This window comes from Plodia interpunctella, chromosome 23 (assembly GCF_027563975.2).
Source record: "Plodia interpunctella isolate USDA-ARS_2022_Savannah chromosome 23, ilPloInte3.2, whole genome shotgun sequence".
Lineage (NCBI taxonomy): Eukaryota > Metazoa > Arthropoda > Insecta > Lepidoptera > Pyralidae > Plodia > Plodia interpunctella.
Window position 1 is genome coordinate 1,428,286 of NC_071316.1, and position 16,733 is coordinate 1,445,018.

Genomic DNA, 16,733 nt, shown 5'->3' on the forward strand with positions numbered 1-16,733 from the left:
CATCATCATCATATCGAGTGTGCTATTGCTAACACTGGTGTCAGATTTTATTCAAATCGCCTAAAGGCATCTAATATGAGATTTACGACTACTTACCGCCATCTAGTGGCAGGTAGTCGCATACACACTAGGGAACTAAACTGTCCACCAGTGTGCAGATTTCCTCACGATGTTTTCCTTCATCGGAAGCAAGTGGTGGTCTATGAAAACTAAGATATATGATTGTGAGATTGGTATACAAACTCGTGTGGCACGAGTAGGATACAAACCTGAGACCTTTCGATCGACAGGCGGGCGTCTTAACCACTACACCACCACCGCAAAAACGTAATTAAACATGGTTAAAGTCTAGTATAAGAGTCAATTAATTAATAACATTTTACCTGTAATAATAATGCAGCTATCTCAGCTGCATCATTGTTCCTCGGCTCGCTGTTTCTTCTTCTCGCTTGTTGCGCGTTGCATTGTTGCACCGCCTTATGCAATGCCTAAAATGTGTATTCAAATTTCAAATTACGCTTTGAAATTTTTCATTTACTGCCCATTTCTTAAAAATGTACAAACTACTGGCATTTCGAAACGACACCTGCTGTGGAGAAAAGCTGAGGACATGTCATACAAATATACTTAGGTTAAATTACAAATTGTATATATTTTGTGATCATGTTTCAAAATACTAAAATTTCCTACTCCATTACGCCGCTAGGGTGAATTTCACGAGCGTTTGAAGGCGGCGTGTAGCGTTTCATTAGTGTCCGACATTTTTTTTAAATTAAACATTTATTAAATTATAAGATTGTACCAGTGCTTTACTTATTAATAAAATATGATAATTAAAGTGATTACTGTGTATGGTACAATGCGCCGCAGCGCCACCTGCAGAGACAACATTACCATTAGCAGGTCGGCCAGCGCCCCCTTGCTGGGGACGGGGGCGGCGCGATACAAGGCAGCGGCGGCCGACAGGCAGCGGACGCCGCTGTCGCACGCGGCCGCCAGTGACGTCAGAGCTACGAACATCGCCGGCAGGAGCTCGTGGCGAACTAACGCCTCCTGTGAACGAGTTATTAACTACGTATTTATTTGCCTCATGAGGGACTTCTATCGACCACTCTGCCATACAAAAAGGGAAAACGATTTTATACCCTACTAGATGCGTTGCCCGGTGCTTCGCTCCCGTGGAAACTTTGAGATACAATATAGTCTATAGCAATCTTGGATAGCGTAACTTTCTAATAGTGAAATAAATTTGTAATCGGTTCGATAGTTTCGGAAATTACTCGCCTCAAACATACAAACTCACAAACGCTTACCTCTTTATAATAATAGAGTATTGACTAGCTTTTACTCGCGACTTCGCCCGCGTTTATTTCGTGCGTCCTATTTATTATTATTGTCGCTAATAATTTATACAGGGTAATTATTTCTAAGCAACGTATCGCGATGAAACCTATACTAGATTTTAAGTTAGACCATCCGACTTCTAGTGTTCAGGGGTGGAGAGCTGTACAGACACAGAGACAACATGGAGCTGTAGATACTAATATTGTTACCTACCTACCAACCACATAATCTTTTTATGCTAAGTCAAGTTTTTTTTTCTTAATTATACTTGTTCATGTATCATGTAACTGAAAATCAACGCTGTGGCTTTCAGTCACGGCCCAAAGCTGAGCTGGGATCCTTTTCGGCATAGACCCCTAATTTTGCACATGTATAACAAATGTTTGAATTTCTAAGACTGGTTCTTGAAGGCAAAATCCGTGGTAAAAGATTTTCTGGCCGCCTTCGACGAAAAAAACAGCGGCCCAAAGCCGCGAGGGTTTCCGTATGCTGACCTCCAAACTTCAACTCGAAGCTGGCACCCCATGATGATGATAACAAATGTAAAATTGAAACTTTATGTTTTTTTTTTGTTTTGCCAAAATATAAAGCATTTTCTTTGTTTCTCTCTTCTTTCTGTGGCAAACGTACCGAGTGCACGGTGTGCAGACAATGCAGCGCGTGCAGGCTGACGGGCGCGGGTGAGCTGCCGATGGAGTCCAGCGCCGCGGCCGCCGGCTCCACGCGGCACACTGTGGCCAGGCACGAGCCTAGTCTCTGCACGTCCTCTGGGGTGAAACTGATAGATAGATAGATAGATAACACAATGATTACTCTCCCTTAACACACGCTATACAAAAATATATTAAAACAACAACTATGCGAATAAATAGGCAGAAATTAATCCATACTTAATATTTTATATGAGAAATCTGTCTGCCTGTTTGTCTACCGCTTTCACAAGCAAACCGCTGAACCGATTTTGATGAATTTTGGTAGGCATGTAGTTAAAGGTCCCATTCAAATATAGGCTTTATTTTATTTTCAAAAAACAAATGTGTATTTTGGGGTGTGAAAGATTGTATGAAAATCATGTTTGTTTCAAATTCACGCGGGCAAGCCGCGGGTAAATGATAGTCTTGTCTACTTTTATGAAGGTTTTTTTTTAATTTTGGCTACATAATAACGTCTGAAAAATCAACTTACGTGTGCCGTATGTGCGTGAAGATGAGCGGGAATATTTGGACCAGAGTGGTGAGGAAGTTGAGCGACGGCGCGTACGTCTCCGACGGTTTGCCGTCTTCACCAACTGAAAGGAAATCGACCAGTGGAAGCTGTGGTGGCCCAGTGGTTAAGACCATCCGCCTGTGATCGAAAGGTCCCAGGTTCTAATCCTACTCGCGCCACACGAGTTTCTATACCAATCTGACAAGTATAGTAGTTTTCATAGACCACCACTTGCTTCCGGTGACGGAAAACATCACGAGGAACGAATCAGAGCTAATAGGGTTTAAAAGTGTTATTATTCTGTGGATATTTTTTTTTTCATTTATTTGAAGCGGTGGTGGTGTAATTGTAATGGTTAAGACGCCCGCATGTGGATCGAAAGGTCTCAGGATCGTAGCCTACTCGTGCCATATGAGTTTGTTTGCCAATCTGACTCATATATAGTAGTTTTCTTAGACCACCACTTGCTTCCGATGAAGGAAAACATCGTGAGGAAACCTGCACACTGGTGGACAGTTTTGTTCACTTGTGTGTATGCGTGTACCTGCCACTAGATGGCGGTGAGTACGTCGCGGTGAGTAGTCGTAAATTTCATATCAGATGCCTTTAGGCGATTTGAATAAAATCTGACACCAGTGTTAGCAATAACACACTCGATATGATGATGATGTTTAAGTTTTTAAATGCAGTTATTGGTTTTTATATAATTTTATTATTCTTGTAATTTTCGGATCAACCCGATCAACCCGAAAAAACCCGATCGTCGAAAATTTTCGCAGTTCTACCCAATATAAGTTATACAATTTATTTGGCCGCACCAATTTATTTAATTGGATTTCAAATTGAAAACTCGCACTACACATGCTGACCTAGTAAGAGTTTATTGTTGTCATGGACACTATTCAACATTCAAATATAAATTCCTTTATTTATTTCATTCGGTCAATTATACCTATTACATTATGGACAACGAGTGACACTTTATTGTCAAATAGATTTACACATACACCAGCAGGTGGCGCTAGTAGTAAAATTTACTTACACATTCTACATCAATGATTAGTCCTTACCAGGCAATGCGGGCCCAGTGCGCTCGGTATTGGTGCCGGCTATCTTGGCCCACGCCGCCCACGCGCTGGCCCACACTTTCTTCTGCAGGACTCCATCGACTCCACTTTCTGTGCCCCGGCCTGCTGCAGTCACTACTTCTTGGAACGACTTCAGGGCAGCCACTGATACCTGCAATTAGTTAACGTAACCGAATTACCACTATAATAATGTTATATTTTTTTTATTAGACTGTGGCCTCTCCTCTAATTTCCCTGTCCGTAGCGTAACTCCTCCAGTTCTTATTTATTTATTTCACCAAACTTAACCTACCATTAGTCAACTTAAGCAAAAATACATTTTTTGTATCTTTGTAACGCGGTAACTTTCGAATCGTTGGTCTGATTTTAATGACATTTAAAATAAATAAATAAAATAAATATATCAGGACAAATCACACAGATTGAACTAGCCCCAAAGTAAGTTCGAGACTTGTGTTATGGGATACTAACTCAACGATACTATATTTTAAAACAAATTCAAATACATATAGATAAATATCCAAGACCCAGGCCAATAAAAAAAAAATACATTTTCCATCATGACCCGACCGGGGATCGAACCCGGGACCTCTCGGTTTAGTGGCAAGAACCTTACCACTGCGCCACCGAGGTCGTCGAGCAAATAAATAAATATATTAGCTGAAAATAAATATATTAGCTGAAAATAAATATATTAGTTGAAACCGCGAGGCAAAGCTAGCATATTTTAATTGAAACACTGATTAATTCATAAAACAAGATAAACTTTAATTAGATGATAAAATAACGAAGTCCAAAATAATATAATCAGAATAGATTTCATATTCACATGTATAGTTATTAGAATTGATTGGGTGTGTTGCTCCCGTTTCTGTGTTTGTGTCTATCGGACCCGCGATATAAGCTTTATGTGGGCCGTTGAGTGTTGCTTGCATTGTACAAGCCCAGTTGAACGAAAGAACAACCCAGGTTCGCGTACGAGTTCAGGTACGAGTCGTAGAAAGATTATTGTTTGATGAATTATAATAAAAAAATGTTATTGTTATGAGACATCAATATCGCGATTCTTGGCTCTGTCGAGCTCGTAAAGGATGGAGACGTGATGCAGTATAAACAGATAAGACATTTATTCTTATCAAAAGATACATAATATACAGTTTAAAATAAAAATATATTTATAAAAATGGGCACAGTGTACATAATCAAAATATCATGTACCACAGACAATGAATTATATCTGTATAGATCGTAGTGATGATTCTGCAACTACGGGATACGACGACACGTGGTCCGACTTATGACGGCCGTAAAGTGGAACCAATCGATTAGAATAATAGAGGTAAAGTGTTTTAGAAGTGATGTGATGTGATTTTGTCATCGATCGAACTATTTGCGAAAGTATTACATAAATTTTAAATAAAAAAAAAATCGAATTGTGAATGGCGATGAAAATAATTTTCCCTCAGCAAGGACTGGTGATACATACGCATAGAAAACAATAGACATGGTCGTATTTTTCATTTACATAATACAAGAAAATAAATACGGACCGGAGATATATGAAGAAAAACGTTAAAATCTTTTGTCCCGTAACGTGTGCTGGTTGTTAGCGTTACCTATCGACGCTTACTCTATATTATTATAGAATAGTCTTGAATATCTCACCTCACATATAGAGTAGGAAATAATACAAAGCTTTTGCCAGCAGTAGTATAAATAATCTAACATTTATTCCAATATCCTCTTTCAAATTACACTATTATGCCATCACGTGTAGTGTACATAATTTGCAACGTAGCATATTTAGTATGCTTATTATTGATAGTGACAATTTGGTTTTTAATTCCAAAATGGCGGACTTTACAACACTACATAGGCTTTTTACAAATATCTATCGGCACGTTACACGTAATTCATCATCATTTACTACACAATGTGGAATATGATGTTGTCCCCGACAATGGAGCCAATACATGGAATATAGGCGATTTTGAATACCTAAAAATTCACGCAATATGCTCACTATGCTCTGTATTGATAGCATACGTGAAACTTATTTATGTAGATATTAGAAAAATAACATCGGAAAAAAGCAAAGCGACGGCTTTCATTATTGGCATATATATGTTAGTTACACAAGCGGATTGGGTGCAACATGTTGTGTTTAGAAATTTCGATACCAACTTTTTCGTGGGAAGATTCAGTTACGGTGTTATTTTGTTTTTGAATTTGATTATTTACATCAACGTCTTGCGTTCGGTGACGTCGTGTAGTTTAGTGTCGTCACACAGACATGGCGTCAGACACAAAGATCAAATACTCTCATTAATAGGTCTGGGTATAATGTGTGATCTGTCTTTGTTGTTGACTTGGTTGTTGGTTTGTTTCAGTTTATTTTGTCCCGCCATGTCTATTTGTGATATCATGGACAATTTGCAGTTCATGACGATATATAGAACGATTCCCTTGCAGATATTTCTGTTGTGTAAACGGTCTAGTAGACATCAAGTAGGGGAGTACATTCGAAGGAGACTAAACATATGGCGGGCTGCTCACTCTTCTTTGAATTGAATTTGTATGATTTTCATAAGGTTTTTAAGTTATTTGTTAACTAGTTGGTATCAGCAGCTCCGTCCGCGGTAGCCTTTCCGGCTGCCTACTATCGTCGAACGCACACGCAAATGCGTATACATTGCTTAGTTTATATAACTGTTATTATTTACCGCAATTAAATACCAGCAATGTATGCCGAATCCGTCAAAGTTCGGCGACCTTCTCCGCGATAGTGCGGAGCCGGTATTTAACTAACTGTTCCAAATCAACCCTGCAATTTAGCCGTAAAAGTGTTATAGACAGACAGATTTAGAATTTATAAATTGCGAAAAAATGTACAAATAAAATAAAGTAAATATATTTCATGTATTTTATTATGTTGCGAATATTTTGATGTTATACCTTGTGTGTTCCCCCAAAATATGACCATTCCAAGTCCTTCCGTGGATGTAGTACAAGGCGAATAAGGATTGGAAAGCTTTGACAGTCGATGGGGAAAAGCAGCGGCCGGTCGTAAAATTGCAGCTTGATTTTCAATTTAATATATTCGTAAAAATTCCCCTTTCAACAAACAGCGGAGGTATATAGGGTCTTTTTTTGCCTTTTAGGTGCGGAACACTAAAAACTACTTTCCGTAAAATTGAAATGTATGTACGTAACTGTTTTATTTCAAGACAATTACTTATCGTAATTTTACCATCTAAAATATATATCTTTTAAGTTAAATTGGGCGTCAATATAATTAGAATAAGTACATACTCTTTTTGTGATCGAGAATATGTTAATCGCTAACACTGGTCAAGTCGCCTAAAGGGATCTGACATGACTTTACGACTACCTAACCCGTCTGGTGGCAAGTAACTGTAAACTACTGAACTGTCAACCTCAACCAGAACCTCTTCAAAATTGGAATAACGAATGACCAATAGCGCTGACCGCTAAATATATATATTGTGTCGTGCGGTTCCGTCCTAGAATAGGGCCACTCCATATACTTTCGTGTCGTACGAGGCGATTAAGGGACTCATAGCTGGAGGCACAGACAGAATTGCGGAGACAGAGAACGGGTGGTTCTCAGAGCGTTCCGACCGCTGCTGCCGCGCTGACATGATGTAATCCCTGTAGTTGAATATATAATGATGCAAGAGTAAAGTTAGCGCACCTCGTGGCTGCGGCGCAGCGCGCAGTCGGTGACGAAGCCCAGCAGCGCCGCCCACGAGCGCGGGAACTCGCGCACGGAGCTCAGCAGCGCGTAGCGCGAGTGGAACACGCGCGACACGCCCGACAGCGTCAGCACCTGTGCACCATATAGTTTGTATGTTTGACGCGGGTGATCTCCGAAACTAATCCGAACCGATTTCAAAAATTCTTTCACCGTTAGAAAGGTACGTTATCCAAGATTGCTATAGGCTATATTTTATCTACAAATTCCCACGGGAGCGAAGCACCGGGCGTTATCTACATGCTCAGTCGATGGTACTGAACAATTTTTCGCATGTATGCAACCTAGAAAACGCGGAAAAAATCAGTTGATCCATACATTTTCCACAAATTAAATATTTAATTTTGTATAGAACAGGTGATGTTTTCGCGATTTCGAAGTTACTCTCATACTAAAGGTTGTTCAGAATCATGGACCGAACATGTAGAAAAAATATTGCTAATGTATGAAAAGTCCTTGTATACTTATGAATTAGTACATGAATTATGTCAAAAAAAGTGCACAAATAAATTCACCTGTGTTTCCGCCCATTGCTTCTGCGCAGTATTCCTCGTGTGATGGATGAGGATGTGTTCTCCCGTATCCACCTTTTCCGAACTTGCGATGTTGGACTGCTTTTGTACCTACAATCAAACTATACATTAGAAAAAATTCTTCATAGTCGTATTCCTCATGACTGAGGGTCGTGGTCATTATATGGAATGAAACACACGTAACAACTTTCTTGGCATTATTAATGGAGTGGTTTGCCATTGCCTTCTCCATTTCACACACAAGTTAATAATCAACCAGTGTGCAGGTTTCCTTCACCGGAAGCAAGTGGTGGTCGATGAAAACTACTATACCTGAGTCAGATTGGTATACAAACTCATGTGGCACGAGTAGGATTCGAACCTGGGACCTTTCGATCCTCAGGCGGAGGTCTTAACCATTACACCACCACCGCTTAGAAAATATACTATGGTTTAAAACAGTCGTTTCTTGTTGTTGCATGTACGATTAGATCTTTAAAACGGATTTTGATTCGGGTTTTTTTTTAAATAAATAGAGTAACTTATCGGGTCTCACATAAGGGAGTGGACTGGAATCAGCAGAGTGGAACGGGATCCCCTTTTCTCGCGTAATTTTTTTATCATAATTTAATTTAGCATAACAAGTTAGGCATATATTTTTTTGACATAATAATAATAATCAGATTGCCGAAAGAATATACCTGTTTTCATGTTTTATGAGCGAATTCATAAGAACGGCTTTGTATATCATAAGTTATAATAATAATTGAAATGGGATGCTTGTCTATTGCATTGGTGAAAACTGTAAAGATAGATTTAAGCTTATGAATGAATAAATAAATTTAAAAAAATTGACATACTTGTTTTTTGCATAATTATAGTTTAGGCTAATGCATTTTAGTATAATTTAGTTTTTTTTTTGCATAAAGCAATAGTGTAGCAGTAGTTTAGGGTGCGGCGGGGTGGCCCTCGGGCCACCCATAAGCCGTCAATATGCTTTAGAATATTATGCTTAAAAATTGTTATGCTTATGGTAGTACTTAGGCACTACAAGAAGAAGAATCGAGTCTCAATACACCTTCGTTACAAACGTCAACAATGCACATCAAGTTACCCCGCACATATAAGATACATTTGGCGATCGTGTTACCTGTTCCAACATGGACAGAAGTACGGTGAGCAGCGCCCTCCAGGCGGGCTGTGTGAGCAGCGCCCCGTGCGCCCCGACGCAGCTGAACAGCGTCTGGCTGGCGGCTCTCCGCACCGGCGCGCGCGGCTCCGTGCACAGCTCACCTGGAGGCGGGACAATTGTCAGACAATTGTTAAATGTATGCTCTACATTATATATACACATATATACTAGCATTAGTGCACGACATCTTGTTGGGAATTAGTATTATCTAGCTGCGCTTCGGGGCTTCGCTCCCGTGGGAATTTCGGGATAAAAAGTGTACCCTATGTGTTATTCCAGGTTATTTTCTGCCCGTGCCCGTCATTACAATCAATCCAGTAGATAATGAGTGGAGAGGTATTAAACAAACTTACTTTCGCATTTATAATATTAGTTGGGATTATCCATGTAGGGTGATTGCTGAGGAAGTTTTATTTTTGTTTTACCCGAGCGAAGCCTAGACGAGCTGCTAGTATAGATATATTGAAATCGTTGTGATTATTAGATGCTGCTGAATCGTTATACGACTATTTAATGTGTTTGTAAAGTTCGTTTTAAAAAATAATACTTACATATTATAAAACTAAGTCTTTTGACGCGTCTATCTGTCTGTTTGCCATCTCAAAAACTATTGCACGGATTTGCGGATCATGCGATTTTCACGAATAGATAGTGTAATTCCTGAGGAAGGTTTTGGTTTATAATTTATTGTGGTTTCAACCGAGCGAAGTCGGGACGAGCGGCTAATAAAATTATAAAAATAGACTTAAAAAACTAAAATTTTTTTATAAGTGTCAAAGAATTCAAACAGACAAAAAATAAAAATGTTTAGGTAATGGAAACGGGCAATGTAATGAAAAAATAGTTATTTTGAAATTACAGACAAACACTTAAATTTTATTTATATTTTAGGCAATAGCATGTTTTGTCTATCGCACTTTATAAAATATTGCATTGCCAGAGCGAGACAAAATATACTTTAGCGCGTGCTCTCTTTGTTTTGTTGTTGTTTACGTTAGTATTATATTATTTTGTGCTGTTGTCTCTACAAGTAAACATTTTATCTATCTAATATGTATTCTTACATAATATAAAACAAAACTCTCTGTACAACACCAATACTTGACAAAATCCTCTGCGAGCCCGTGCAGTAAATATTGGTGTGTATTAACTTTTTCTTGATGGATTGCTTGTGGTTGTATAAAATAAAACAGCGACGTTGCTATTTGTAAGCGAGACAAATTATTATTTAAAATATAAAAATAACATTACATAGCTCTGAATTCATCCTAACATAGAAATCAATTGTCAACACAGAAAAAATATTTAAATCTGGAACGCACATTTTCACTTCTTCCTTTTTAGATTCTAGGCGGCCAGCATAGTATAAAAACATGTAAACCTATTTTAATAAATACATTAAAAAGCTGTTAACCACCCTCTGCCGCGTCTGTCTGTCTGTTTGTTCGCGATAAACTCAAACGGCACGGATTTTCATGCGGTTTTTACCAAAAGATAGTGCGATATTCCTGAGGAAGGATTAGGTGTATAATTTATTACGTTTTTACCCGAGCGAAGCCGGGCGAAGCTAGTACTTATAGAAACTCACTAAGTCTGATGTATAGACACATCCACAGTTTGTCGAGGGGTGGCAGGTCGGCGTGGTGGGGTAGCTCCGGACACACTGCTGCGTCGTTCGCTAACGCAACAACGAGCTTGTCCCTGTTGTGGTAGAGGTAGTCTGAGATGTTCCACTGTAAATAGTTATATTTTTAAAATTGATTCAGAGTCATTAGGTGTCCCACTGCTGGGCATAGGCCTCTCGCCATTTTTTAAATATATTTTATCCTTACATATTTATAAAACACAGTCCTCTGCCGCGTCTGTCTTATACGTTCGCGATAAACTCAAAAACTACTGCACGAATTTTCATGTGGTTTTCACCAATAGATCGTGTTTTACCTGAGCGAAGCCGGGACGGGCGGCTAGTATACTATAAAATACAGAATATAAATGGTTTCCTTAAAAAAAACATGGTTGGATAAGTCCGCCGCCGCCTTTGTGTACACGTCTCGTACGTGTGTTTACTTTGTGCAATAAAGAATTTACAAACATATAAAATTGCGCTGTTAATTGTACAGTGACGAAACGTGTTGAGCGCACAGATAGATGTTAAATAGAAAAGAGAAAGAGAGAGGATCGCGCTCTCTCTCTCTCTTTCTCAAACATCCAAAAGCAAGTACCACTAACTCCCATGGAATTTGAATCTCAAAACGTAATCAATTGATATTATCTTATGGCTGTCACCACGCCTAAAAAAATTGTCAACAAAAATCGAACATGTGTCTCACCATGAGTCCGACGGCCGTCAGGCTGATGTTCAATTCCTTGGTCTGTTGCGCGAAGGCGGCCGCTGTGGTGAGCACTTTCCTCAAACACCTAGGTCCAGCGCAGCCGAGTAAGTCCCCGGCTACCACTTGGGCACATTGGAATGCCGACCTGATCAGTTGTTCGCTGAAAGTAAAGGGTTTGGATAATCTAATGTACTATCTCGTCCTCGCAGTTACATTCGGAGCTGTGACGCCCCGAACCCGAACCCTGGACGCGTGAAAATAAATTAAATTTTGAAGATTTGGCTATGCTTTTATAACTTGACATCAACTTGTTGCCTATCAGCTGTTAAGGCCATGTATTCCTTAATCGCCTCGTACGACATCCACGGAAGGATTTGGAGTGATGCTATTTTTAGGGACCACACGCCACAAATAATGATTTAAAGGATAAATTAATGTATATTATGCCCCTTTGCACACGATACGTAAATATAATCGTCTCGTGCCTCCTCAACAGGTACCATCTACAAAGGATATTGTATATTGCAACACAAGTTTCACTAGTTGCTTGATAAAGTATCTGATAACCTATATATAACATATCAATAGTGTTAAAAATTGGGTTTCACAAGTGTAGGATAGAGCAATCACTGCAGGCAGAATTTATACAGCAGTTAGTTTATCTGTCAGATTACAATATGACATTTTATCAAAAAGTGGTGAAACAGGGTGTTGGCCTTTATTTTTCACTTTTATGTACTTATCTAACGCAAATAAATATATTGATCGAACGTCACAATGTCGCAGCATAGTTCTGACAGAGGCTCCAACAGATGGCGTTGACGAGAAAGAAATAAATTATATAAGAAATACATATATAATAAAAAAATTCTGAGATATAACCTATATAGTGTACCTGTGCCCACAAGATATAGTGCCAATGATCTCCATCATGAGGGCTGAGCTGTTCCCAACAAAACTATAGAGGCAAACTCTTTTTAAACTAATCGGAAAAGCTCATTCCATACTAAGCTAACAGCTCAACTAATAGATATTGTACCTGTGCTGACAAGAGATGGCGCCAATGATCTCCATCATGAGGGGCCACGCGGCGCCCAGCTGCTCCCCCAGCGAGTGCAACAACCTCGCCGCGCAATCCAGCTGACGGGCTCTGACGTCACAGTGCCGCACCGCGCATAATTCTGACAGAGGCTCCAGGAGAAGACGTTGCCTAGCCTGAGAATTACTTATATGTGAGTAGCTGGACTCCGGGGCTTCGCTCCCTTGGGAATTTCGGGATAAAATGTACCCTATGTGTTATTCCAGGTTATTTTCTACACGTGTACCAAATTTCATAACAATCGCTCCAATAGATAATGCGTGAAGAGGTAACAAACTTACTTTCGCGTTTTAATATTAATTGTAATTGGGATTATAACATAAAGGATGCTGCACCATGTTTGGACCAATCAATCATGAGATATATGTATAACGAGTTACTATAATAGTATTATTAAGATCATCTATCATGGTCCATATCATTACAAGAAGAGTTCACCGTTATTTTCATATGTTTGTCTTCATAAAGTACAGTCAACAGCACAAGTTACTCATCTCATTGGCGCGGTATTAGCGGCGTGCGATAGCGACTGTACATGGTCTAAAAGTAAACAAGAATATGCTATGATTATGATCGAGTGCTGATACAAAAATATAAAACACAATAACTTACCTCGGTGACTAGACTTGGATTACTATGGTGGTACTGGAAGGCGGTTTGCACCAAATATGTTATAGCTTCCACGCCCCACTCCCTCATGCGTATGTGCGGGTGTTGACACACCTAAAAATAACGTTAATAATACACCAACTTGGCTCTAAATACTCAAAAGAATTGAGAATTCATTCAAAAAACGAAAAAGGTGTTATTGTTTATTTTTAACTAGACACGGAATCCGGAGCGAAGTCTCGGGGCTTCGCTCCGGTGGGAATTTAAATAAGTTATTTCAAATAAATTTGGACAAGTTACACAGTGACTTGAAACAAATTATTTAATTGAAAAAAATACGGAAAGCAAAACTTTGGCTTTTTTCTCATTGCAGAAAGTTCACTGAGTTATGGCCTTTCTGTCAGCACTAATTCTTTCAGCATTATGCTTATCTACATGTAATATCAATATTGTTTTAATGATTTATATGTTATTGTTTTAGTGTCTGTGGCAACACAAATAAACTTTTTCAATGTCTTTTAGTTGCTGCCTCAGACATAAAGCGTCGGAGCGTATAGTTTCTTCTCAGATTCGCATGATCTTCGGTAACCTTAATTGTCAGACCATGGTCACTTTGGATGCCATTTGGGACAAAATGTCCCAAATCTATTATATTAAAACAAAAATATTTATTTACAAGCATTTGCCCGCGGCTTCGCCCGCGTTTATCGCGTGCGTCCGCTCATAACTTATATCTCGGGTTCTAAGCAATGTACCTATATCAGGTTTTAAGTTAGACCATTAGCATAGCAATTTACTAACTGAAAACATAAAGCCTTCATATTTACCTCCAACAGATGGTTGGTGATCGACCTCCACATAACCTCTATTCTGTGTAAATTCGCCAGACCAGTTTCCAGTAATTTTGCCACCGCGAACAACGACGGCTCCTGAAAGAAAAATATATACTTATGTGTAGAAAAGGGGGAAGAATTATGTAATTATTTTTGAATATTCCTGTCGTAATGACGAGGATCCCGATCCTGATGTGAATGTGAATCACCGAAAGTTTCCGTAACTAATAGTTCCTGAAATATTCGTAAAAACTTTCGAACTATATTTTGACGACCTCGGTGGCGCAGGGATAAAGTACTTGCCTCTGAACCAAGAGGCAAGTCCCGAGTTCGATTCCCGGTCGGGTCATGATGGAAAATGATCTTTTTCTGATTGCCCCGGGTCTTGGATGTTTATGTATATATATATATTTGTTTTAAAATATAGTATCGTTGAGTTAGTATTCCATAACACAAGTCTCGAACTTACTTTGGGGCTAGCTCAATCTGTGTGATTTGTCTTTATATATTTATTTATTTAAGTATATGAAATAATTAAATTAAGCGTGAATTTTATTCCATCAGGTTAAATTCGTAGCAAATACGGTTACTTGGCCTACATAATCCAACACTAATATTAGTAAAATTTATGAGAAGAACTCACTCTATTAGAATAGGCCAGTTCCATGGCCTCATTGGACAGCTTGCACAGAGCATCGATAAGGTGGTGGAGCGCCACATCATCCAGATTCCTCGAGGACTCGAAAACTCTGGACAGCATGGCTGAAAGGGCTGCAAATATATGTTTTTATTACCGGCTGATTTGTGACTTTTAATTATTACCCTTGAAAACAGCCCCAAACAAAAGAAATATGCGAGAAGTCCTCATAGAGTCTTCATGGCTGAGGGTCGTGGTCATCACGTGGAATGAAACGCACACAACGACTTTCTTGTCAGTATTAATGGAGTGGTTTGCCATTAGAATACAGTTTGGAAGAAAGGTAGGTAGGAAGCAAGTGGTGGCCGATGAAAACTACTATACATGAGTCAGATTAGTATACAAACACAGGCGGAATAAGGTCTTCATCTAGGTCATAGGTTCTTATGAGTAAGGATTCGAACCTGGGACCATTCGGACAGGTGGGAACACCACTGTTTCAAGAAGCGAAGTGCAAGAAGTATTGTGTTTAATACAGTTTGACACCCCCCAGGTAATGGGGTGCCTCTCCCTAAACCACGGCACACTTATTGTCGTCATATACAAGCGGTGAAATCGAGGCAATACAGACAGAACCGGATAATCTAAACTTTTGTAAAGCAGTTTAGTGTTTAGTAGTTTTTTTTAGAAATGCTAATATAATTTAAAATTTGAAGTGAAAAAGTGCCTTTGAAGGTTCAATTTCTGATTAAATTCTTGGACGCTGTCGAATCGAAATCTTCAGACATTACAGAAAAATATTGGAAAACAAAATACATACATAAAACTTTTAGTTACAAAATTAGCTATATAAAAAAAACTGTCTGTGGCCCCAAGCTTTGTGCAATAAAACTAGTTAGCTATGAGATGTGTGTGTGACTAATCTAAAACACAATATGCGTGGACGGACGGCCAGCAAGCTCCAACCCTGTGCGTCGAACGGACACAAGCGGACATGTGTCCAAATGACTATTAAAATGTGGACAATATTTCAAATGCCTGACAAAAAAATATTTTGTATCATACAAAGTTATATCAAACAAATGACGACGAGCTAGCATAGCCAAATGAGAACAGTTCCTATAAATTCCCGGGCATAGAAAGCTGCAGCGGCGTTGTAAAACCGAAACCACGATGAGGGACAAAAGATACTCGCGCTCTGTCCCGTTCCTTCTCGTACTTTTCTGACGTCCTCTTTCTTATATAAGCGAAAGGATAGTTATCACGAAAGTCTATACTTTTCTCTGTCTACATATTACACTAGTGTAACAAAATCGTGTGACAGATTCGGAAATGAAATCGTCATGTCAATATATCTGGTTCTAAGCAGTATATCTCGATGAAACATATACAAGATTATGAGCTTGACCATCCGCTATACAAGTGAGAAAGCCGCATCAAATTCCATCTAGTACTTTTTACGTTTTGCTCGAACAAACATGGCCCACTTACAGTTTTTATATACGTATAGATAGATCATTTGGACACGTATAAACAATAAAGTGCTATACAATATACCACTCATAACTCCCAGGGATTCCGCCACTGGAACTTGCTGCCCTGTGGATTGACGGCGATATATAGTATAGAGATAATAAAATAAAAATTATATTTTTTCATACAATTTGTGTTTATCCATTAATGTTTTATTTATTTATTTAATCAATGACTTAAATCATCACAATTTATCATTACAGATAAAACAATGATATACTTATCATAATATCACTATAAATCGAAATAGTGGAAGGAAAAATTTAAAATATCGATTGTCCGACCGAGACTATGGGAAACTATGGAATAGCGATTTTTTGCCGACATCGAAATTGAAACTTTCAGGTAATGATAATATTTTTAACAAAGAAAAATCAATTTTATATTCAACCCTAGACTTGAATTTAATGATATAAAAAAATTGTTTCGACAATAACAATACATAGTATATAGATAATAAATAGAATGTTACGGCAAAATTTATTGGACCAAAACGATACTACGATCGAAACTATCCCTATTCATCTTGGACTGAGACAAAAGGTAAACAAAAAAGAAAGGAGAAATTAACA

The 16,733-nt window shown here is 38.7% G+C and overlaps 1 protein-coding gene across 2 annotated transcripts in view; it reads right to left on the reverse strand.

The window, feature by feature from the left end:
- mon2 (monensin sensitivity 2) overlaps positions 1–16,733 on the reverse strand; it is a 46,519-nt gene that overhangs the window by 12,212 nt on the left and 17,574 nt on the right. The window contains exons 19-33 of one of the 2 annotated variants that reach the window (XM_053762803.1): positions 16,186–16,227; positions 14,635–14,762; positions 13,986–14,087; positions 13,162–13,272; positions 12,490–12,665; positions 11,448–11,610; positions 10,706–10,850; positions 9,076–9,218; positions 7,929–8,036; positions 7,354–7,488; positions 3,621–3,789; positions 2,530–2,632; positions 1,975–2,122; positions 895–1,053; positions 384–488 (exon numbers count right to left, since the gene is read on the reverse strand). In XM_053762803.1, coding sequence (XP_053618778.1) covers positions 384–488; positions 895–1,053; positions 1,975–2,122; positions 2,530–2,632; positions 3,621–3,789; positions 7,354–7,488; positions 7,929–8,036; positions 9,076–9,218; positions 10,706–10,850; positions 11,448–11,610; positions 12,490–12,665; positions 13,162–13,272; positions 13,986–14,087; positions 14,635–14,762; positions 16,186–16,227 — 1,937 coding nt within the window. The remainder of the gene's footprint in view (positions 1–383; positions 489–894; positions 1,054–1,974; positions 2,123–2,529; positions 2,633–3,620; positions 3,790–7,353; positions 7,489–7,928; positions 8,037–9,075; positions 9,219–10,705; positions 10,851–11,447; positions 11,611–12,489; positions 12,666–13,161; positions 13,273–13,985; positions 14,088–14,634; positions 14,763–16,185; positions 16,228–16,733) is intronic. The other variant, XM_053762804.1, reaches the window with a different exon arrangement.